Source organism: Mesoplodon mirus, assembly GCF_964341445.2.
Source record: "Mesoplodon mirus genome assembly, chromosome: 7".
In the NCBI taxonomy this organism is placed as follows: Eukaryota; Metazoa; Chordata; class Mammalia; order Artiodactyla; family Ziphiidae; genus Mesoplodon; species Mesoplodon mirus.
In genome coordinates, this window is record NC_138983.1 from 37378637 (window position 1) to 37404610 (window position 25974).

At 43.6% G+C, this 25974-nt stretch overlaps 1 protein-coding gene across 2 annotated transcripts in view; it reads right to left on the reverse strand.

Annotated features, from left to right (window-relative positions):
* The window catches only part of AMOTL1 (angiomotin like 1), a 103266-nt gene that overhangs the window by 47908 nt on the left and 29384 nt on the right, over positions 1–25974 (reverse strand). For both annotated transcript variants that reach the window (XM_082627834.1, XM_082627833.1), the window contains exons 2-4: positions 20301–20447; positions 14786–15716; positions 480–771 (exon numbers count right to left, since the gene is read on the reverse strand). In XM_082627834.1, the coding sequence (XP_082483960.1) occupies positions 480–771; positions 14786–15716; positions 20301–20447 (1370 nt within the window). The remainder of the gene's footprint in view (positions 1–479; positions 772–14785; positions 15717–20300; positions 20448–25974) is intronic.

Here is a 25974-nt window from a genome sequence, read left to right on the forward strand (position 1 = left end):
ACTCTGCCCTCAGTGCTGAGACATTGCTGCTTTTTGCAGAAACCAGCTAATGAAACCAACATGGCAATCACAAGGTTCCTGTCTGAGGTCCCAGATTGAAAGGAAAAACCTGTCTCTCTCAACTCACTGCTCTGGGTTACTCTCGGTGTCCCCTTTTCCACACTGTCCATCTGGGGAAATGCTACTCAGCCTCTGAGTCTCAGGTCCAGGGGCACCTCTGCTGCCCCTCCTGCAGCCTCTTGACGTCCTACTGCAGGTTTAACTTAGGCAACTCTACCCCTTTTGGACTATAAGCTCCTCGAAGGCAGGCACCGTGGCATATTTATTTTTGTCTCCCTAAAGCCTTGCTCAGGCATTAAAAGGGGTCTAGTTAAACTCTGGTCAGTGAGTGAGGGAATCAACCCCCCATAGGCAGGTAAGGTATTGTGTTCCCCTTCCAAAGAACTTTCTCCCTCCCCTCCCCTAGGGAAGTCCCGTACCTTGTGGAGCTTGTCGGTGTTGTCGTAGTAACCCTGAAGTTCCTGGTGCAGCACCCGGTTCTCCTCCGTTAGGATCTCCACCATCTGCTGGGCTCGCTCCACGATCGCAAACGCATCCGGACCAAGCTGCTGGCTGGGGGAGGTGGCTGGCGTGGGCTGCGAGGCTGCCAGGGTCATCGGAGGTGGAGGTGGCAGGGACACCGAGTGCAACGGCCCGCTGACGGAGGAGTTCTGGGAGGACATCGGGCTGTGCTGCTGCACCGTTGACGGGAAAGGAAGCTGGCAGGGGCGGCTGCAAGGGAACAGAAGACCAGCAGTCAGACCCCAGGGCCATAGTGGGGAGAGCAGGGAAGCCCAACCACACAGGCATTATGGATGGTTTCTACTGCCAGGGGTCGTCACTGACGCACGGTCCAAGCTAGGTTGACTGAAGCAGCTTCAACCCTCCATCCCACAGATATTTAATGTGCTCTCCCCATAGGAATCAGCACTGCTCTGGTCACTGAGGAAAGAGGGGACCAGACAGACAAGGTCCCTGCTCTCATGAAGCTTATGTTCTCGGGGAGAGAGACAGGCACACCATCACACGATAAACACACAAAGCCAGGTATTGAAAAGTAATGAGCCCTCTCCAAAGAATCAGGGTGACAGGGACAGGGAATGACTGAGTGGCTAGGTCATACAGAAAGGTCAGGGGTGGACGCTTGAGTTGAAGTCTGTTGACAGACAGGAGGAAAAAGCGGTTGGGGGCAGGGGGTAGAGAAGTGGGAAAAGTGTTCCAGGTAGAGGAATCGCCTGCGAGTGGGGCTTAAGGCAGGACTTAGAGGAGAAGATCAACTGGAAGAAAGCAAGTTGATACAGAGCACAGCCAGCGAAAGCAGCACAAGATAAGGCCAGCAGGATGGGCGAGGGTCTTTGTGAGCCAAGGCCAGCCCTTCCCTTAGAGTGTGAAGGGGGGCCAGTGGGGGAGCTGCTTCCACTCTCAGTGGCGTGTAGATGGGATGTACGTTGGCAAGGATGGACCAAAGGTGCCCAGTGAGGAGGCCTGGGTGTGGTCAAGGTGAGACCTAACGAAGGCTCAGAGGGTAGCAGCAGAAAAGAAATAGTACATGGATCTGGGGTATGTTTTATTTATATTACGTATGGGGAGAGAGAAAGTGAGAAAAAAATTTAAATTACTCCTAGATTCTGGGGTCCACACAAATGGACAGGGGTACCATTTAATGAAATGGCAAAGTCTTAGGGAAGGAACAAACTTTGTGTGTTCTGATTTGCTGAGATAAGGAGGTCTGAGGATCAAAAGTCTGATCTTAACCAGGTTAAAAAGAACACACAGGGCTTCCCTGGTGGCACAGTGGTTGAGAGTCCGCCTGCCGATGCAGGGGACACGGGTTCGTGCCCCGGTCCTGGAAGATCTCATGTGCCACGGAGCGGCTGGGCCCGTGAGCCATGGCCGCTGAGCCTGCGCGTCCGGAGCCTTGCTCCGCAACGGGAGAGGCCACAACAGTGAGAGGCCCGCATACCACACACAAAAAAAAGAACACACAGAGGTGTCCCTTGATGGTTCAAATTCTGGATACTAGCTCCTTTACTTGAATTGCCACCTTCTGTTGCCCCTCCCTACCAATCCCCTCCTCACGATTCTGTTAACCTGTTTCATAAGAATCATTGTATTTTCTTTCAGCCTAAGCCAAGGGCTCCTAAAAACAACTTCTATAGGTATAAACAGCAAAGACAGTCTTGGCCTCTGGTTTTCCAACCACGGCTGTCGCTCTTCTGCAGACTTGGGAAAAATGGTTTTCTTGCTGTCCCCTTCAACCTTTAGGTCTCAGTCTGGGAACTGGGGTGCTAAGAATTATCAGCAAGCCCCAAATCATCAACTTTCTATATCAAGGGGTTGAGATCCTTCTACTCCATAACAGTTTCCTGTGCCACTTCCCATTACTTGTGGCCATCTGTGGCCAAAACTCTCAGAGCTACTACGCTTTTTCTCGGGAGCTCATCTGGCCTTTTATTTCCTTTTGAGTATATTTGCTGGAATGTTTTTGGACCCTGTCAGCCTCCATATCTCTCATTTTGTAAGTATCTCTTAGGGCATTTTAAGCATCCTCTGAATGCTGACTCCTGGCAGCTAAAAGTCAAACTCTAGCAGAAAAGTGGACAACGGTCACCTTAGCCCTCCCTACGTGGAGATGCAGTTACTCCTAAAGATGACCTCAAAAGGAACCCAGCAGATCCCACCAGAGTGACTAGCCACAAGCTCTGCTTTGGTAACCAATGTCAGAGCACTCCACCGGGGCTTAGGAGATAGTTGCCAACTAGATTTCCTTATGCCTTCGATCTAGGCACCCCATTCATTTCATGTTAAAGTAGCTGGGATCTAAGTTCCCCAAGTCAAGGTAGAGAACCATGGAGCTCAATGTGGTTCTTTATTCCTTAAGTGTCTCAGATTTCAGAAAGGAGTGCTGTCGATGGGGAAGTGTAAACCTGCCCCTCCTCCCTCCCTCTCCGCACCTATTATCGAATACTTAACTATCTGGCCGTTATGAAATAAAACATTTCTGCATTCTGATGAATGTGTGCCGTTTCCACACTGCAGTGTATGTGAATATGTGTCGCCCCGTGTGTATGAGGAGGTCTGTGTGTACAAAGTCCAACTCCATAGCGAGAGTGAGATGCCCTTGACTGCTCTTCACAATGCCCAACTTTCACCCCCAGATCACAGGAACTCCTATCAGTCGTGGACCCAGAAAACCATAGATCCTTAGTGAGTACGTGCATTCCCACAGGCTGGCTAAATACTACGGTGCAATTTTCATGGATAGAGGTTACCTTGGCAAGAGACAAAATGCCACAAATTACACTGCCTCAATTCAAAGGCAGACACCCATCCCTACCTCCTCGGTTCTCCCTTCTCTCTTCACATCCAATGCAAACGACAAGCATGGCGCGTCTCCTTGGAGCTGAAGTGGGCACAGATGAGGCGTCCGGGCTTGCCTCTGACCCAGGCAGCTTCGGGCTGGGGTTTCTACCTTTTAACATTTATTGGGCTCTGGGACTTGGAACTCACAGTGATGGGCTTATCTTCTTGGTCATCCTTTTCCTTTATATAACAAAAAGGGAGGTTTTTCGTAATGCCAACCTAAGCCATCCATGACAGTGACGAGGTACCTGAGTGGCAATGCAGGAAAAGGGTGTCTGCCAAGCTTGGAGACAGAAAGAATGGGTTTTTCAAAATGGGAAGTCTTCTATTAAATAGAGAACACCGGCCTCACAAACTAACTCGGTTACACATTCAAGAAGCACCGTATTACAATGGATGACATTGCAGCCAGGAGAGCAAACCTCTGTTCCGTGGCTTCGCTACTCAGCCAGCTGGGGCTGGGAGGCTCAAAGGTCTGTACAAGGCAAATCTGGCTGAGGGTAAATGAAGAGGAAAGAATGGTGGGGGAGGGCAGGAAAAGTCACGATCATACCAGTGCTATGAAACAAGCTATCCCCAGCTTCCAAAGATAATGCTACTGACCAGCCACCATCAGGATAAACCCTTCCTCATAATGGGGACACAGAGAAAAGGGAAAAAGAGGAGAAGGGAACCAACATTTACTGAGAAACTACTTGTGAATAGAATTCTATGCCACAATCTTCTATTTGTGAGCCTACTCCCCCCGTTAGAAAGTGAAGGCAGAGAGCTAGGTTACTTGACATCATGTGTCTCCTGGGACCATCCACCACTTGGCTTATTGTTAAAGGACTTATGGAGTTAATATGTATAAAGCCAGGCACAAATCAAGCTGTGGACAAATGTTAGCTATTATCGCCATTATTGTAATTATTATCATCTATATCCCAGAGCCTAGCCCTGAGTGTGGCTTTCATGAGCAGTCCAATAATTTTTTTCTGTTATGGCTAACATTTACTGGGCACTTTTTATGAACCAGTCACTGTGGTAGGCACCACTACATGCCTCTCATTTTGACCTTTTTGATTGCCTTATAAAACAGGCATCATTGTCAAGTCTCTGTATTTAGATGAGAACACAAGGCACAGGATGGTAAGTAACCTGCAAAATGGAACAGAGATAATAGAAACATAAAGGAGATCAAAGCCCAGGCTTTTCAATTTCAGAGTCCTTGTAGTTCACTCTTTCTCTGAACAGACCAGGTGAAAGCAGGGAGGGAAGGCAGCCACCCTTTGTCCTCTGCTCCCGCGTTCCTGTGGCTCAGTCTGAGCCACCACCGCATCCATGGCTCACATCCTAACAGCATCACAGCTTTTTATAGGCTTGAGCCACCTCGGGGGAAGGATGAAGGCTAGAAACCTGCCCCTGAGTTGTTCTCTTGGACTGTTACTTACCTTCAACATTATTATCTTTCATAGGTTAATGTCCCTTCTACAGAGAGCATTCAACTCACGTTTATCGAGGGTCTATGCCATCTGCCAGGCAGCACATTTCATCACCTTGCTTAATCCTCACACAAACCAAGGCAGGACCACCAACAGGTCCTGCTCCTTTCTCAAGGAACCAAATGAGCCTTGGGACACCACAGAAAGTGACCTCTTCCCACATGCCACTGAACTGACCAGTTATTTATATACGTCTGAGCAGGGCTGAAAAAGCCTCTGTGCCCCAAGCCCACAGTGATGTATTAGAAACAAGAATCAAGGAGGATTTAAAGAGTCACATCTAAGAGACAAAATAGGGGGTCATACTGGGAAGTCGTGCAGGCTGGTCTTCCATCGTCAGTGACTTGGACCATGCCAAGCATAGCCTGACCCCAGAATCTGCACCCGCTTCTTACTTCCAAACTTACAACCTTGCCTGAATCACACACCTGACAACCTACCTTCTCTTGAATTTTTAAATACAACATTATTTAATTTTGTATGCATGTGTGTATTATTCTCCCTAATTATTAGCATGCATGTTTTTTTGAGGGTAGAAAATCATGACATACTAAGTTGGTACCCAGTACATTTTTGTCAATTGATTTGGCCCCTGAACCCAAAAACAAGTTAGGAGACCACATATGCTTGATGCACTTTCAAAGACTGACTCAACCTTCAACGTTGTTTTATTAAGGAAGAGACCTCTGGTATTTAGATTTGTTCTCAATCATATAGGTAGAATCTCCAATCATGACATTGCCAATATAATAACATAGCTCCAAGTCACTGCCGTTCTCATGTATTGAGTGGTCACAAAATGTAGCTCAAAACTGGAGTGACAATGTTATTTGGACTGGGGAAACAAGGTCATTGGAGACAGCTAATCAACAGTCCATTTGCTTCCCTCTGCATACAATAAGCCTTCATAAATAAGCTTGTTTAATGTATGTGTTTACATTATACCTGTACTAAATGTGCCATGAATAGCACTTTACATCCACTGTCATTTCATTCTCACAAGCTTGGGCATTCCCTGCTCTCACACCATATATTATTATTCTGTTTTTAAAGTATGCAAACTAAGGCTCAGAGGATCACAAACCAGAGATCTCAGTCTTTATAAAGCAAAACAATGGGCTACGAACTGGGGGTTGGAACCCGCATGCTCCCACCACACCAGGGCTTTTGCCCCATGTTGGTACAGGAGAGCACTGTTCCTTAATATGGGGTCTCTTTTCCCTGCTTCTGCTTCCTTCTAGCCAAGTAACCATGGGCAAGTTTTTACCTTCTTCGTCACCTTTAAATGGTGATAATAACAGTATCTACCTCAAGAGTTGTTGTGAGAATTAAATGAGATAATGCATATAAAGCACTGCACATAGTGTCTACCATTAGGAAACTATTGATACTTAATAAATGCTAGCCTCTGCTATTATCACACACTGCTAACGGGTGTTAGGAGAAAGGCAAGGGACAAATTCACCCTTGGGTGTCACTTCCTCTTCAAACACCATGTGTTGAGAATCCCAGTCCCTAACAGTAAAGCTTCAACAAGGAATAAAAGCAAATGCTAGCACCATAGAATCTTCCATTTCTGAACTGTTTGCTTGCAATGCAATGCAGAACAAGAGTATAAAGGTGATGCTAGTACACATCAGGACACTCTCTTGAACACAGATTCTCACTTTCTTCTAGACCTGTGCTGTCCAAAATAGTAGCCACAAACCACATGTGGTCACTGAACACCTGAAATGTGACTCATCTGAACTGAGATGTGCAGGAAGTATAAAAGGCACATCAAAATTTGAAGACAGTACAAAAAATGTAAAACATCTCATTAATAGTTTTTTATGTTGATTACCTGTTGAAATCATAATATTTTGCATATAATGGGTTAACTAAAACATGTATCTAAAAATATGTTTTTAAATGGATTAACTAACTGTATGGAGGTTCCTTAAAAAACTACAACTAGAGTTACCATATGATCCAGCAATTCTACTCCTGGGCATATATTTGGAAAAGACACATGCACCCCAATGTTCATAGCAGTACTATTTACAATAGCCAAAATATGGAAGCAACCTAAGTGTCCACTGACAGATGAATGGATAAAGAAAATGTGGTATATAAGCACAATGGAATATTACTCAGCCATAAAAAAGAAAGAAAGAATGCCATTTGCAGCAATATGGATGGACCTAGAGATTATCATACTAAGTGAGGTCAGACAAAGACAAATATCATATGACATCACATATCTGGAATCTTAAAAAATGATACAAATGAACTTATTGATAAAACAAAAATAGACTCACAGACATAGAAAACAAACTTACGGTTACCAAAGGGGAAGGCAGGGAGGGATAAATTAGGAGTTTGGTATTGGCAGATACAAACTACTATATATAAAATAGGTAAACAACAAGATCCTACTGTATAGCACAGGGAACTATATTCAATATCCTGTGATAAACCATAATAGAAAAAAATATTTTTAAAGAATGTATATATGTATGTATAACTGAATCACTTTGCTGTACAGCAGAAACTAACACAACATTGTAAATCAACTATACTTCAATTTTTTAAAATGGGTTAACTAAAACATGTTTTTAAATTAATTTCACCTGTTTCTTTTAACTTTTTAAAAATGTGGCTGCAAGAAAAATTTTAATTAGATATGTGACCCAGATTATATTTCTTTATTTTTTAAGGATGTCGATGTCTTTATTTTTTTAATTTAGCCATTTTATTTTTTTAAAATTTTTATTGGTGTGTACTTGATTTACAGTGTTGTGTTCGTTTCTGCTGTACAGCAAAGTGAATCAGTTATACACTGATTCTTTTAGATTCTTTTCCCATATAGGTCATTACAGAGTATTGAGAAGAGTTCCCTGTGCTACACAGTAGGTCCTTATTGGTTATCTATCTTATATATAGTAGTGTGTATGTGTCATGGGCTTCCCTGGTGGTGCAGTGGTTGAGAGTCCGCCTGCCGATGCAGGGGACGCGGGTTCGTGCGCTGGTCCGGGAAGATCCCACATGCCGTGCGGAGCGTCTAGACCCGTGAGCCATGGCCGCTGAGCCTGCGCGTCTGGAGCCTGTGCTCCGCAACGGGAGAGGCCACAACAGTGAGAGGCCCGCGTACGGAAAAAAAAAAAAAAAAAAAAAAAATTTCACTAAGTAATATATGTTATAGAAAAATTAGAAAATAGAGAAAAATTAAAAAACAAAGATAAGCAAAAAAATGAGAAAAATTAGAAAATAAAGATAAGCCAAAAAAATCAGCACTGTTATTCTAATAATCAGAGACAGTAAACAAAATAAAATAAAAGAATTTTAAAATGAGATGAAGATAACAAAGGGCTTCTTGGCTGTGAAGAGGTTCAAATTTTAAGACTTCTCACTCAATAAAAATACCTCTTATTTACCTAGAGATTTCCAACTTAGAGTATTTTCTTATCATTTTCTAACCCTCAAAGCAACAGTGAACGGAGTATTTAACAATGGTTACGGCTGGATAATGGGACTGCAGGTAATTTCTATTTTCCTTCTTTTTTATTTTAGGGAGTGGAGGAAGTGGGAGTTATCTATATTTCTAGATTTTCTACAATGAACATGCTTCATTTATGTAAGGAAGAAAATCAGTTAGTTTTAGGAAAAATCAGCTGTAAGTTGATTGCAGATAAGGAAACTGAGTCTCTGAGAACTTATTCAATTTGCTACAAAGTGGGAGAGCCAGGACTCAAAACCCCTCAAATCTTCTTTTCCCAAACCCACAGCCTTCCCACCTGGATCCCTTTGGTGGTGCAGACACGAGACTCATAAATGTTCAAATTGAGACTAGGGTCTTGGGTAAGCTAATATCAAAATTATTGCTATGCAGGATGCGTATGGATAATCCTCTTGTTTGGAGAAGCCACTCATTTAATGCATTGCTGCTGGAACTGTGTTAGATTTCCTGAGAAAGTAATCTGAACTTGACCCTAGCCTTTTGAAATTCCCACACTGCAGAGTTGCTTCTCACAATAAACAGGGCATTTTATTTGGCTCATCCAGCCATAATTCAGCTTAAAAATTGTACAAACTCCTGAGTTTTAATGCTGGTATTCAAAACACATGTTTAGCTGGTGGAATTTTTTTTTTTTTTTTTTTTTGCGATACGCGGGCCTCTAACCGTTGTGGCGTCTCCTGCTGCGGAGCACAGGCTCCGGACGCGCAGGTTCAGCGGCCATGGCTCACGGGCCCAGCTGCTCCGCGGCATGTGGGATCTTCCCGGACCGGGGCACGAACCCGTGTCCCCTGCACCGGCAGGCGGACTCTCAACCACTGCGCCACCAGGGAAGCCCCAGAACTGTTCTGAAGATGGAGGAGGATGACCCACACCGTGCCTGGCACACAGCAAGCACTCAGAGGCCTGTGCTACTACTGCCTCTGTTCCATTGTTACCTGAGAAGGGTGGAGATGGAGCTCCAGAAACTGGAAAATCAGAGCGCGTATTAGAGAAAACAGGTTTTAGTTTATTCTGAAGCCATGAAAATATACAGATCATATGAACACAAAAATACCAAGGGCCAATTTTCAAAATCAAATCAATCTAACTAGTCAAATACACGCCCCCCCAAAATTAACCAAGCTAATAATTGCAAATGAAAATTAAAAATTAACACAATTTGCCTATTACATTAGCAAGGTCTTTGTAATTATAATGACTAATGTTGGTCATAGGGCAGTGAAACAGGCACTATAATATTTTCATAAAGTTATCTGGTATCAGAAGTCATTAAATATTTAACTAAAATTTATCCAGTAATTTCATTTCTAAATAATGATGCCTAAATAAGTAAACTAAAATATGGAAAATTCAATGTGCATGATGATGGTCTCTATACTATTTATAGAGAAAAAGATGTAAATGATATAATTTATGAAATATGCAGCAATAGAAAGGATGGTTATGAAAACAAACATTGTAGAAAAAAACTTGTAATACAATACTATCTAAAAAGAGCTAAGATACTAAATGGAATATCATCTATGATTACAACATGTGAAAAAATTAATTTGTACAGGAAAAATGTTAACAGTGGTTGTATTAAGAAAGTAGGATACTTTAAATACTTTTTTAGCATCTTTAGTTTCCACTTTTGGAAATATGGACAGATTTCTTTGGAAAACAAACATACATTTGACAAATGTGCTCCAAACTGCTTTGATGAAAATCAGATCATCCACTGGTATTCATTCGTGCATTCACTTCCATTAACGGTACAGACTGCGTAAGCCAAGTCACAACTCTTAGAAGTGCTGTTTCCACAAAATGTGTCAGAGTTAATATCCAAATTCTTCCTTTTCTTTATTTTTTTTTAAAGCCTAATTCTCCATAGAACAACCTGTCCAATTCTCACCTTGTCCCTATTTATATCCATTTCCACCTTCAGGTTGAAGGAAACGGAGGAAGGGGCAGGAACAAAACCAGAGTCTCTATCCATGGCCGCTCATGGTCCCTGGAGGTCCCCACCAGCCACCTCAGTAGGGCCAAGTCGCCGTAGTCCCTCCCTCTCCCCAGCGTCACTAGCACACTCACGAAAAAGGCCAAGGTGTGCAAGTCAAGTACACCTTGACTGGTGGTCTCTCCATGGGGTTTCCCACAAAAGGAGTCCATAACCCACCACATCTCCCATCGTTAGCAGATCAGAGCAGTTAAGAGAATTTGTAAGCTATGGTGACTCAGTAATGAAGGCAAAAGAACTCCAAGTTCTTCCTCATCTTATCTTAAGCTCTATGCTCTTTGGACCTTTCCACCTCTAGGCAAAAAGAACTGAAGTCTCGACAGCTTGATGGGTTGGATCAGAACACTGAACATTCACAACATACTGAGGCCGTTTTTGCAGCACGCGGCCTGGATGTGGACCCAGTCATCTCAGTCAGACTCAGAAGAGTCTGAAATTACTGAGTCTCTCTGACTCAGAAGAGTCTATGACGTATTGACCCAACAGCCTGCAGCTTCCCAAACCATCACTATTAATGACAAACTGATAACCCGTTAAGCATAAGGGAATGTGTCAGTGAAATTAAAAGGAGCCCTGGGGCTTCCCTGGTGGCGCAGTGGTTAAGAGTCCGCCTGCCGATGCAGGGGACACGGGTTCGTGCCCTGGTCCGGGAGGATCCCATGTGCCGCGGAGCGGCTGGGCCCATGAGCCATGGCCGCTGAGCCTGCGCGTCCAGAGCCTGTGCATCCAGAGCCTGTGCTCTGCAACAGGAGAGACCACAGCAGTGAGAGGCCCGCGGACCACACACACACACAAAAAAAGAGCCCTCCTCTTCTCGTGGGTCAAAGATAACTTGAACATCACACACTGCTGAACTTCAGATCCAACCCTTGGAGCTCAGGCCACACTGAAGGTGTCTGAAACAGGGCTGGTGTGGACGCAACTTTGTTTACCCTGTCGGCCAAAGGCTGCACTGCTGGAGTCATGCTGGCTAGGCGTGGCCAGGCTCACAAAGGCGCCTTGTAGCCCTGCGGCCCAGCCTCAATGGCCTGTCTATTACGTCTTCTGGGACATTTTGATGTGTCATGTGGACCCAGCTGTCAAGCCTGGCAATCAGGTCAAATCCTTCATACATTTCTTCTTCTTTTTGACTTCATAATTTTGAGACAAATGACACCACCCACCAATAACTGGGTAGCCCTCCAGGAAGAGCTTCCCTCCTCCCCTTACCGTGTCTCCCACTCACAGCACATATACTGCCAAATGACAAAAAGCAAAATGATCCACTTTATGCATTGCCATTTAACAAAGAATAAAGCCAAGCAGAAGGAAGGAGACTTCGTCTGGGGATATTTTCACTTTCTATCAGGCTCTAGAGGCTGACTTAAACAAATGTGAACTATCACAAACCAAACTCTGATATGATTCTGGGATAAACATCATGGATTACTTAACTCTGACAAATCAATGTTCTAAAAACCAGAGATTTGAAGATTTATTTTTCTTCTTCAAACCTGATAGTTTTTAAGTTTAAATTTCTCCCTGGCTTAAGGAACCATAAAAGGGTAAGAATAAGAGCCCTCCCAGGCCCCATCTTGATTCCCCAGTGGGATCAGACTGTGCCCACTGAGTTCTGCTGCCTGTCAGGGGCCTAAAGGTTGGTATAGTGCTTCACAGCTGCCATCCCCCACCGAACGCAGGGAAATGCGTCAGCAGCTGGGAAGTAAGTGGCAGGCCGATCAGCCAGATCACTCTCTCTGCCAAGGCCCAGTCACTCCCTTTTTGCAAGATGTACAGCCAAAGTATGCCCTGCACACTGCCATTGGGGTGGCACAGGGAAATCTCAGCTCATTTGATTTAGAAACAGATGAATAAAGCCTTTGGTGAGAATGAAGACATATCCATGATAGGCAGTGGCCACTTGTCTTCTCTTCCCACTGCTCCATGCTCTCCCTGAGCAGAGCAAGCTCAGAAACATCTAAATGCTGGCGATTCCCAAATGTGTATCTCCAGACCCAGTTTCTCTCCTGAAAGTTTGTTTTCCAATTGCCTTATTTCCAGCTGCCCTATTTTTCCTCAACATCCACAGCTAATCAATCATTAAATGATATCAATTCTATTTCTCTTAGCATATAAGGCTCCCCTATACCTATGGCCTCAAACCTAGGTCACCCTCACCAAGTTTCATCTAGACAATTGACCTGGTCCCTGAGGCCCTCCTGGCCTCCAGTATCCCCTTCCTCTAATTCATCCTTCGCTGCCATGGAAGTCAGCCTAGTAAACATCAACATAGTATCTATTGAAAAACACTGGTTCTCCTAGTTGTTTATGGATAAATTCTGAACTCTTTAGTATGACACTCAACGACCTTCACCAACTGGTCTCAACTTCCCTGTCCAAACACACCTTCTGCTACTTCTTAGCCCACCAGTGCTCTGCATTATTGCAGCTCATGCCAGACAAAACCTCCAAACCTTTTTGTCTGAAGAAATGGCATCTCCCCTGCATAGTACCTACTGCTACTTCATCTCTACCCCACAACTCTTATTTATTCTTCAAGACCCAACTCAAAGGTCACCTCCTCTGTGAAGCTCTCCCTAAGCCCTACAGCTGTGAGTCACACTACCCTCTCTGGAGCCCTAATGCTCTCTGCATATTTCTATCCTAAAACAGCACACTGCACCACGAGGATCTGTTAAGATGCTGGTTTCCCCCAAGACGATGCTGGAAGGACCTTGAGGGTAGGAACCATATCGTTATCTCTGGACCAAGTACAGGGTTGCACAGAATACACACTCAGTAAGTGTTGTTGAATCCATCAACAGATGTAGGAGGAATTAAGGCAATGGAGGAATAAGGCTTTGACAGTCAGAATACTTGAGCCTTGCTCCAGTTGCCTCAGAGTCGAGTACTGTGGGAATTTAGTTTCTCATCTGTTGAATACGGGGGTGGGGCTATATGATTTCTATGGTCCCTTTAACTCCTCTGTTCTAGAATTCAGACTACATTTTCCTTTAAAATCTACAATGAAGAAAGACTCTATAAAACCCCATGGTAATAATATGTTCCAGGAGTTTGGACACGCTCCACAAAGCCAGCCAGGAAAATTGCTGCTCTGCCAGGCCACTGGGCTGAGCTCCCAAGGATGGCCAGCAATGGAGGTTCCTCCCTTAAACGCATAAATCCCCCGCTGCCTTCTGTTACATTTGGAGAAAATACCCAATTGCCCTCTTTTCTGTTTCACTCTGCATATTTTGGCCAAAATGCTGCTCATTAAATATTATGCACAAGAAAAAAAAACGACGACAAAAACCTAACACGCCTTGAAAATAATGAGTGCTAAAAACATGAATTAAACCACTAGGCTTACTATGGAAAACAGTATGGAGGTTTCTCAAAAAACTAAAAATAGAACTACCATATGAACCAGCAATTCCACTCCTGGGTATATATCCAAAAAAAAACAATAACACTAATTTGAAAAGATACACGCACCCCAATGTTCACAGCAGCATTATTTACAATTGCCAAGATATGGAAGCAACACAAGTATCCATCAGCTGATCAATGGATAAAGATGTGGCATATATATACAATGGAATATTACTCAGCCATAAAAAAAGAATGAAATAGGAGCTGCCCTGGTGGCACAGTGGTTGGGAATCCACCTGACAATGCAGGGGACACGGGTTCGAGCCCTGGTCCGGGAAGATCCCACATGCCGCGGAGCAGCTAAGCCCGTGTGCCACAACTACTGAGCCCTCGTGCCACAACTACTGAAGCCCACCCGCCTAGAGCCCGTGCTCCACAACGAGAGAGAAGCCACTGCAATGAGAAGCCCGTGCACTGCAACAAAGAGTAGCCCCCGCTTGCCACAACTAGAGAAAGCCCATGTGCAGCAACGAAGACCCAATACAGTCAAAAATAAATATAAGTAAATAAATAAATAAATTTATTTTTTAAAAAAGAATGAAATAATGCCATTTGCAGCAACATGGATGGACCTAGAGATTATCATAAGTGAAATAAGTCAGACAGAGAAAGACAAATACTGTCTGTTATCACTTACATGTAGAATCTAAAAAATACAACAAACTGGTGAATACAACAAAAAGGAAGCAGACTCACACATATAAAGAACAAACTAGTGGTTACCAGTGAGGAGAGGGAAGGGGGGGAGGGACAATGTAGGGGCAGGGGATTAAGAGGTACACACTATTAGGTATAAAATAAGCTTCAAGGATATATTGTACAACATGGGGAATACAGCCAATATTTTATAATAACTATAAATGAAGTATAACCTTTAAAAATTGTGAATCACTATACTGTACACCTATAACATATAATATACATCAACTATACTTCAATAAAAAAAATTTTTTTTAATTAAAATAAAAAACTTCTAGGCTTGATAATCACCTCGTTACCCCATACTCTGGGGGTGGCTGGTACCTCAGGACGGCCACTTCTGTCCTCGCAGGCTGGGGAGCAGGGTAAGGCTTGACCATCTCGTGGAGCATCCCCGGGTGCTGGTCACTGTAGAAAAGTCCATGCTCCTGGGTCTTGCCCACCGGGGACATCATTTGCTTGGTCTTGAAGGGGTACTCGGGTGGAGGACCTCGGGGGTCCAGCACTTTAGCTGCAGGCTGGGCTGGGGAGGGCCCCCCTCCTGCCTTGAACCCCTTTCCAGTCCCTGGGCCAGGGAGGTGTTGCTTTGCACCATTCCTCTCCAATGACAGCTGCATGATCCTCTCACTGAGAGAGCGGACGTGGCCCTGCTTGAGTTCCTTCAGCGCCTCGTCCTTGTGCGCCTGTCCGCTGTTGGCGCGGTTCACCGTGGGCCTGCCCTCAGTCCGCGCCTTCTGACTGGCACCCCCGGCCATGTAGTAGCCATGACCCACAGCCCCCTGCTGCTGCTGCTGCTGCGGCGGCGGCTGCTGCCCCCGGAAGAATTGGGACTGCGCTTTGGCCTCCTCATATGTGGGCAGTTCCTCGTTGTTCTGCTGAGGCTGCGTGGACCGCACCTGTTTCTCCATCACCGTGTTGTCCACCTGGTGTTCCTGACCCTGCGGTTCCTGGCGTGCCGACTGGTAGACCATTTGTGGGTCTTCTTGAGTGAGGTTTTCCGTGGAAGAAAAGTTGTTTGTGGGGTGGGCTGGTCCTGCACTCCCTGTGGCCTGGTGCTGAATGGCCAGCAAGTTCATGTGCTCGGTCGGGGTACCATAGCGCAGTTGCTCCTGGATCAGCCGCTGTAACACTGTTCCAGCTGCCGCATCCTCGGAACCTCTCATTTCCACCTCTGAGATCCTCGGGAAGTTCGGCGGGTGGAAGTTACGAAGAGGATCCTCAACTAGAAGGTAAACATAGGAAAAAGATGTCAGGCTGTTCCACGCAGATATAGGTCTGGACATACATGGTGGATAACCAACTTTCTAATGACAGAGGCATTTAAAGATTTCCAATACACCGTCACTCCCATTTACCCTACAGTTTCTCATGGAAGCATCTCTCCAAATCAAAGTGTCTCTACTACTCTCCCTTCCCTTGCCTACTGTTTCCTCCTAGACCTTGCTCAGGCCTTCAAGCCCTCTCTTTCCTTTAAGCTCCCCACCGACCCCTTCTCTTCATCATATAAACAGGTCAAGTCTTTCCCATCTTAAAAAAAAAAGAAAAAGAAAAAAACAAGCAAAACTCAGAACCAAACAAAAAGAAACCATCTTTTCATGGCTCTACATAAACCTCTAAGTGCCACCCTGCATCTCTCCTCCCCTTCTAATCGTCCTCAGAAAGCAATCGATACGGAAAGTGGCCATCTCCACTTTCCGAACGTGCCGTCCACTGCCCTCCCTACCGCTCTGATTAGCAATCATTCCCAGGGAGAACTTTCCAGCCTAACCTTTCTGAAGCATCTAGCATGTTGATCACCCACCTCCTGAAATGCTCTCCTCACTCAGCATCCAGGCCACCCCCTCTCATGGTTCAGGATCCTGCTGCTTCTCCGTACACTCCATCTCTGGCTCCCTTTTCTCCACCTGCCCCTTAAATTCTTTCCCACAGCTCTGCCCTGAGCACTCACCCACCCTCACTTCGACAGATTCTCATCTCATCCACCACTCGTCTGAACCTACTGACCCATGGCCCATCCATTTACAACCACCAGCCGATGGCCCACAGGTCCTCCAAACTCAACGTGTCTTCCTCAGCCCATCCAAACAACCCCTGGATCCCTGCCTCGTCTACTCTTTGCCAAGCCAGAAACCTGAGAGTTTTCCAAAATTCCTTCCTCTCCCTTACCCCCGACATCTGGTCAGCGCCTGCCTGTGAATTCTACTTCCGAAATGAAACATCTCTCCCAACTCTCCCCTTTATTCCCCTGCCGGTCTCCAAGTTCATTATCAATAACCACAGTACAACCACAAAAACCATTTTTAAGGAGCATATGATGTGCCAGGTATTGTACTAAATTCCCTCCTTTATTTAGTTTAGTTCACATACAATCACATGAGGCAGGTATTAATTGCCCCATCTTACAGATAAGGAGAGAGGTTTAGAGAAGGTAAATCACCAAGGTCGCAGAGGTAGGAAGAGACAGATCCAGGATCCGACTCATTCCACAACGAAATCTGTGTTCATTCCGCATGACAAGCCCATGGAGCCTCATACCCAAACCATTCCAAGAGCCCCCTCATCTATTTCTCTGACACTAGTCTCTTTTCCACTTCCAAACCCACCCCCTCAGACTCCAACTTATCTTCCCCACTGCCCTAAGATTGTTCAAACCGGAAAACTTAATCATACCACTCCTCTGCACAAAATTCCTCAACAATTAATTATAGGATGAAACTGACAATCCATCATAGGGTGTAGCAGGCATTGCTCTGTCCATCCAGCAACATTTCATGCCATCACTGGCCCCCTCACCGGCAACCCCTTGGAGTTCAAGTTCCAGCAATACCCTGAGAAGTTCCCAGACATGCTTGCTCTCTCTGGCCTCCAGGACTTTGCTCCCATCCATCCCTCTGCCTAGAAAGATGCATCTCACCACACCCTTCTTGGGAAATTCCTAGACATGCTGTGAGTGATGGCTCCAAAGCTACCTTCTGAGTAGAACCCTTCCTGCTGTAGCCCAGCAGGCTTGAGCCCTCCTTCTCCAATGTCTGGGCTCCATTACTATACCTCCCTTAGAGCAGTCATCACAACAGATGGCAATCACTCATGTACACAGACTCTAAACTCCTTAAGAGCAAAGATCTTGCCTCCTCATCTGGGTATCCCTAGCATACAACTCAGTGCCTGCATGTAATGGGGGTCAAACATGTAACCAGTAAAAGAATATCTGAGCACCATGAAATATATAATTCACCCCATTTCACAATTGTACTAAGAAGTAGTGTATTGAGGACATTTATAGTGTTAGGATAACAAAAATTCTACTACTTACTACTGGCAAGACTTTGAGCAAATCACTTGCTCTCTTAGAGCTCAACATCCTCCCCTGTCAATAGAGGGAGCTGAACTAGCCCCTTAGAGATAAGCAGCCTTAGAGATAGCAGCCTTCACTCTTACAATTCCCTGTAGTGATGGTTCTTTGTTTTTACATATGCACAGGACACATCACTTTCCCCCAAACTGTTTTTCTTCCCCAAGGTTGCCTTTTTTTTTCTCTGAATGGCATCCTCATCAGAGACAACCAGATAGAAATTTCAGATTCAATTTTGATCCTTTTGTCTCCTTTGCTCCCTACGTTTAATCAAGTGCCAAGCACTTTTCAGTCCACAGTGAAATGAGAAAAAATGAAGGTGGTGTGATAAGTGAAATGAGAAAAAATGAAGGTGGTGTGATATGCTTACAAGATATAGAAATACACATATACATGTGTATCTACCTAGACATATGTCATTGGGTTTATTGTCTTCTTTGGGCAAGGGATTCTGTCAAGGATTACATCCCTCTTACACTTTTCAGTATTAAAATATGAGAAAGGGCTTCCCTGGTGGCGCAGTGATTGAGAGTCCGCCTGCCGATGCAGGGGACATGGGTTCATGCCCTGGTCCGGGAATATCCCACATGCCACAGAGCGGCTGGGCCCATGAGCCATGGCTGCTGAGCCTGCGCGTCCGGAGCCTGTGCTCCGCAATGGGAGAGGCCACAACAGTGAGAGGCCTGCGTACCGAAAAAAATAAAAAATAAAAAAATAAAAAAATAAAATATGAGAAAAGGCGACCGTAGATGACACTTTGAGTGTCTCTGTAACAGCAAAGACTGCAGCCCCAGCTTCCATGCCCTCAGCTACTCCCCGGGTTCCAGTCCCCTAACCAGTTGTCTAAATGTCCTGAGCAGCCTAATATCTCTTGCCTCTGGCCTCTCCTCCTTTTGATCAACACTGTATTTATCTGTATTTGTCTACTAGAATTCAAGCACCAGAGAACAGAGAGTTTTATCTGTTACGTTCACATGCCGTATACCCAGTGCCTAGAATACTACCCCAATATACAGAAGGCATTCAGGAAAGAATTGTGGGGGGCAGGGATAAATTAGAAGTTTGGGATTAACATATACACACTACTGTCCATGAAAGCGATAAAAAAACAAGGACCTACTGTATAGCACAGGGAACTATATTAAGTATCTTATAATAACCTATTATGGAAAAGAATCTGAAAAAGAATAGATAGATAGATATACAAATAACTGAATCACTTTGCTGTACACCTGAAACTAACATAGCACTGTAAACTAACCATACTTCAACTTAAAATGTGGTTAAAAAAAAATAAGAGAAAAAATAATTGCCAAGTAAAGAACTTTACAGACTGGTTCCTGAAGCTCAACTCTGATCGACCCCAAAATCGCACCTCTGTGACCTCAGGCAAATTACTTGGCTTCTCTGAACCTCTCTGCTCTGTATAATGGTCAGGCTTCATATCTGCCTCACAGGATGGCATGTGGAGTAAATTCAAACTTATTCCTCACCTTCAGAGAAGGTGTACAGTAACTGATATTTAAACCAGAAGTTCAACAACAAAAAATTTTAAACAAAAAAAACAGATCATTGAAAGTCCACACAAGATGAATTGCCAATAATTGTAATAAGTGATGAACAATGCTAGGAAAGTGATTAACAGTGTCGGTTGAGTTGAGCCATCACTCACTCTACAAATAACAACTGCCAACCTGTTATATTCAGGCATTCTGATAGGTGCTGGGGTTAGGAGAATGAAGTGGACAGTCCTTACCTTCAGGGCTTAATGAAACAAGCAAATTCAAATAAAAATCAACATTTTAAAATAAAATGAATAAAAATTCAAATAAAAATATATATCCAAAGGAAAAAGATTTTTTTGGATGAGTAATAAAAGGAATGGTGCCTCATTAAGCATGAAAACTACTGAAGTTCCTTTTCATAAGCACATTTGGCAAGAACCCTGAGATCTTCTTTAAAGTGGTTTAGAAGATTCCTTTTCATGGTTTAACCAATCTCATAAACCCTCAAAAATAGGCAGAAAGTTTTTACAAAGGAAGCAGTTCCTTCACGACTATAGTTTTGAATTTCTCTGAATTTCTGAATCATTTGCAAAAAGAGGTAAAAATGAAAGCAGAGAAGAAAAAAAGGAATGAAAGATTCTGGGAAAGAATACAGAAGAATATTTAGGAATTAGAAGAAAATGAGGGCATAAATGGTATAATTCTGAAGTTCCTACGTACTTAGGAACTCTGTTGAGAGGGTCACATATTATAGTAAAACAGTCAATTAAAACCTTGTTAATGTTTACCAAACATTAAAAATAAGGCACCTACCAATACAGAGACAACCAATAATCCAATATGCTGATATTTAAAACAAGGATAGAGAAAAAATTATGCAAAAGAGTGAAAAATGAGAAACATAAGATTGTTCTGCTTTTCCAACACAAGTGCCAATAAAAGAACTTACCAACTTTTTCCCTGATGCTACTGTTTGCCTCCACCGTCAAAGATGCTTCATGCCTCCCAGAATAGAGCTGAAAGTCTGGGAAAAAGTAGTTGGGGTCTTCCAGAATCTGGATGGGACTACTGGGGCTGTAACAGGCAGGAGGGGGACCTGGGGGCAGAAAGCAAAGTGCATATTAGTGCCAATGAAGTCCTCCTCTCCCTCTTTGCCGTGTGAGTCACACTAGCTGTTCTCCCACACACATTTCCACTGGCAGTGGCAGCTCTGTCTTTTCGATTCATAAAATTCCAAAGTTACTATTCAGAATCATCACAAGTCTAGCCACCCACCAAAATGACCCGTAAGGTCACAATAACAATTTTCAAGACACGCTGAGTGAAGTCAGGGACCCTTTCTCACAACCTACTTCCAAGGGCAGCAGCAGAAACACTGGCAGAAATCAAGTCCCCTGAGGAACTGGACAAGTCACCAAGTTTGGAAAGGTCAACGTGGGGGACAGAAAGGAGGGAGGCAGGGAGGCCAGAAAAGGAAAACTAAAAGGGGAAGGGCAGCTGTCTCTTGGAATGTATGAAAGATGCAGAGAGGGGTGGTCATTTTGCCAGACCATGTGTTAGCAAGGGCCTGTCCCAACCCAGGACAGAGTGCTCAGCCCCACTCTGAGGGTTCTGGAGCCTCGTGTGGCAGTGTGAGCCTGGGTCATGGGTTCTGGCCCTCTGCCAGGCACTGACCTTTCAGCTCCTCTGTATCTGCTTCACACTCAAAGAGGAGTGTGCTTCCTGTTTCAATTAAACGTGACACTGTGTTGAATTCTACAGTCACTGAACATGAGATACCACAACGGCGACACCGATCTGGCATCTACAACATCGTGGGAACACTCAGTGGGATGGGTCTGGGCTGTCTTTCCTCTCTGCACTCGTTTCTCTGCGTGGGCACCAAGTTGAAGGCTCTTTCTGGCAAAAGTAACTTAGTTTACTCTGGGGAAAGAGTCAGGCTATTTTTTTTTTAATTAAAATTCTTGCCCCCAAGGATTCCTTAATATACGCAAATCAATCAATGTGATATACCACATTAACAAATTGAAGAGTAAAAACCATATGATCATCTCAATAGATGCAGAAACAGCTTTTGACAAAATTCAACACCCATTTATGATAAAAATTCTACAGGAAGTGGGCATAGAGGAAACCTACCTCAACATAATAAAGGTCATATACGACAAACCCACAGCAAACATCATTCTCAATGGTGAAAAACCGAAGCATTTCTTCTAAGATCATGAACAAGACAAGGATGTCCACTCTCGCCATTATTATTCGACGTAGTTTTGGAAGTCCTAGCCACGGCAATCAGAGAAGAAAAAGAAATGAAAGGAATACAAATTGGAAAAGAAGAAGGAAAACTGTCACTGTTGGCAGATGACATGCTACTATACATAGAGAATACTAAAGATGCCACCAGAAAACTACTAGAGCTAATCAATGAATTTGGTAAGGTTGCAGGATACAAAATTAATGCACAGAAATCTCTGGCATTCCTATACACTAACAATGAAAGATCAGAAAGAGAAATTAAGGAAACAATCCCATTCAGCATTGCAACAAAAAGAATAAAATACCTAGGAATAAACCTACCTAAGGAGGTAAAAGACCTGTATGCAGAAAACTGTAAGACACTGATGAAAGAAATCAAAGATAACACAAACAGATGGAGAAATATACCATGTTCTTGGATTGGATGAATCAATATTGTGAAAATGACTATACTACCCAAAGCAATCTACAGATTCAATGCAATCCCTATCAAATTACCAGTGGCATTTTTTACATAACTAGAACAAAAAAATCTTAAAATCTGTATGGAGACACAAAAGACCCCGAATAGCAAAGCAGTCTTGAGGGAAGAAAACGGAGCTGGAGGAATCAGACTCGCTGACTTCAGACTATACTACAAAGCTACAGTAATCAAGGCAATATGGTACTGGCACAAAAACAGAAATATAGATCAAAGGAACAAGATAGAAAGCCCAGAGATAAACCCACGCACCTATGGTCAACTAATCTATGACAAAGGAAGCAAGGATATACAATGGAGAAAAGACAGTCTCTTCAATAAGTGGTGTTGGGAAAACTGGACAGCTACATGTAAAAGAATGAAAGTAGAACACTCCCTAACACCATACACAAAAATAAGCTCAAAATGGATTAGAGACCTAAATGTAAGGCCAGACAGTATACACCTCTTAGAGGAAAACAGGAAGAACACTCTTTGACGTAAATGAGAGCAAAATCTTTTTTGATCCACCTCCTAGAGTAATGGAAATAAAAACAAATGGGACCTAATGAAACTTCAAAGCTTTTGCAAAGCAAAGGAAACTACAAACAAGACAAAAAGCGACACTCAGAATTGGAGAAAATATTTGCAAATGAATTAACCAACAAAGGATTAATCTGCAAAATATATAAACAGCTCATGCAGCTCAATATTAAAAAAACAAACAACCCAATCTAAAAATGGGCAGAAGACTTAATCAGACATTTCACCAAAGAAGATATACAGATGGCTAAGAAGCACATGAAAAGCTGCTCAACATCACTACTTATTAGAGAAATGCAAATCAAAACTGCAATGAGGTATCACCTCACACCAGTTAGAATGGGCATCATCAGAAAATCTACAAACAACAAATGCTGGAGAGAGTGTGGAGAAAAGGGAACCCTCTTGCACTGTTGTTGGGAATGTAATTCAGCCACTATGGAGAACAGTATGGAGGTTCCTTAAGAAACTAAAAATAGAATTACCATCTGACCCAGCAATCCCACTACTGGGAATATACCCAGAGAAAACCATAATTCAAAGACACACATGCACACCAGTGTTCATTGCAGCACTATTTACAATAGCTAGGTCATGGAAGCAACCTAAATGCCCATCGACAGACAAATGGATAAAGAAGATGTTGTACATATATACAATGGAATATTACTCAGTCATAAAAAGAAATGAAATTGGGTCGTTTGTAGAGACATGGATGGATCTAGAGACACTCATACAGAGTGAAGTAAGTCAGAAAGAGAAAAACAAATATTGTATATTAACGCATATATGTGGAATCTAGAAAAATGGTACAGATAAACCGGTTTGCAGGGCAGAAGTAGAGACACAGATGTAGAGAACAAACGTATGGACACCAAGGGGGGAAAGCAGCGGGGGGTGGGGCTGGTGGTGTGATGAACTGGGAGATTGGGATTGACATGTATAAAATAGATAAGTAATAAGAAACTGCTGTATAAAAAAATAAATAAAATAAAATTCAAAAGTTCAAAAAAAATAAAAAGACTTTTCTATTAAAAACTATATATAGACATATATATATGGTAGCTAAACATGAATATCAATTAGATTAGTTACAAATACAAGGAAGAACAATTTAGAGAGTTAATGGCTAAGGACATCTTAGTGCCTTTTCCGTTAATGTGTAACTATAATGGATCACTGTATAGTTTGTCCTGGTCTTCTCCTCATCATGTGTAGAATTAATCCATATGAAAACTTTCTTGTACCCAAACCTGAAGGTTTGTCCACAGCTGTCCAGGTGTGTCCAAAGTTTACCTCGACAGCTTCCCTTCCATCCTGGATATCCTTTCCCTGGCATTCTGGACAATGAGCCCTCCCCTCTGATCCTCCACTGTTGGTGGAGATAAGATAGATGGTACAAAGCATGCCAAGAGACTTCACAGGGTGGCAGCACCTCACTGGGTCATCAGAATCCAAATTTTGCCGATTCATTAATTTACCATGAGAAACACAACTGCCAGAGGGAACAGTCTCTTATGCCCTCCAGGCCAGCTAGCACATTTACTGTTTTGACATTTCCACAAGAAGGCAAATTACAACTTGGAAGTTGCACGGTGAGCAAGGAATCCCAGTAAGGGAAGTAGATGCATGCTCAAATGATGGATGCCACTAGGTAGAGTTGTCTGATGCCTCCATGTCCCTCAAAGGAATTTTCCCACCCAGACACCCAAGCAGCACCCATTTCACAGTGGCAATTTACCCGAGTTGTACAAAGCTTTTAGGAAAAATATTATCTGAGATGCTTGTGTTACTGACTGTGGAACCCGAAAAGGAGTGGGCAACAGCAAGCCTCAGAATTAAATCTGATTACTTTGGTCTATAGTTCCAACAAAAATTCTTTCAACATTTAGTCAACATGTGCCTGGCATGTTCTAAGTGCCAGGCACCATGCTATAGCGATAAACAAGACAAGAACTCTGCCGTCCGGAGTCTCAGAATTCAGCAGGAAGCAGACATGTTGGCTGGCAGTTACGATGCAGGGTAGCGTTGGCTGTAACAAAGCCTTGTTCTAGATACAGTGGGAGCTCAGGACAAAGGGCCTAACCCTGCCTAAAGGTCGAGAAAACCTGCACAGAGGCCAAGGAGCTTAAGCTGATCCTACTTCAGTATCTGATTTTCACAATGAAAGAAAATGCATTTTTATGATTATATATTACCAATAATACAATCATATAGAGAACTGCTGTTAGCCTTATGGTATGTTTCTGTTTAATTTTATACATTAAGCTTTGTACATACAAATACGGAATCACACAGTGTCATGCTGCTGTCACTGAGCATGATAACATGGGTTGTTCTCCTGCGATGTAATAAAAATACATTAAAAAAGAATCCTTGGGCCTCCCTGGTGGCGCAGTGGTTGAGAGTCCGCCTGCCGATGCAGGGGATACGGGTTCGTGCCCCGGTCTGGGAGGATCCCATATGCCGCGGAGCGGCTGGGCCCGTGAGCCATGGCCGCTGGGCCTGTGCATCCGGAGCCTGTGCTCCGCAACGGGAGAGGCCACAACAGTGAGAGGCCCGCATACCGCAAAAAAAAAAAAAAAAAAAAGAATCCTTGCCCCAGAGATAATTCCATTAGAAGAAAAATCATGTTTTATAGCCATCACTTCAAACAGGTCATTTGCAGTTTCTTGCTAGGATTGTTATCTACCCATTTCCCATAAGGCCAAAGCTAGTAGTAAGCAACTAATTATTCTAAGAGGCTGTAAGATGGAAATTTACTCAACTTCTTCCTGAGTTTCTCTACCTCAACCCATGAAATAATATTTGCGCACGTGCTCACATGTATCATAAGCATGTTTAGACTAGAGAGAAAAAGAGAAAAAAGATTTTGACAACCAGAATATTTATCTTAACAATGTTAAAATAAATAATGTAGTTGTGACTTAGATCTTAAGGATGAATAAAAACTGAGTATGAATGACATACTATATAAAGATCAGCCTAAAATGACAGTTCCAATGCCTGTGACAGTGTCTGTCAGTGTTCTCTTTTTGGCCAACCCACAAAGGACTACCCTGGAAAGAAACTCAGCCCTTTCTGGGCCTCATCTTCTACATCTATAAATCTAAAAGTCAAGGCTAAAATTAGGAATCATCGATGGCCTGAATCCAAAGGCAAATCCTGGCCTGGCTTCTACTTCAGGCAGGTGGAAAATATTGGTGGAAAGTTGGAGAGACGCACAGAGCAACTTGGCCACCTGTTAGGATCACCTGGGGAACGTTGCCAATGCCAGTACCCCAGTCTCACCCAGACCTAGTCAATCAGAATCACTGGGGAAGGGCCCAGGCACGCGTATTTTATAAGGCTCTTCATATGA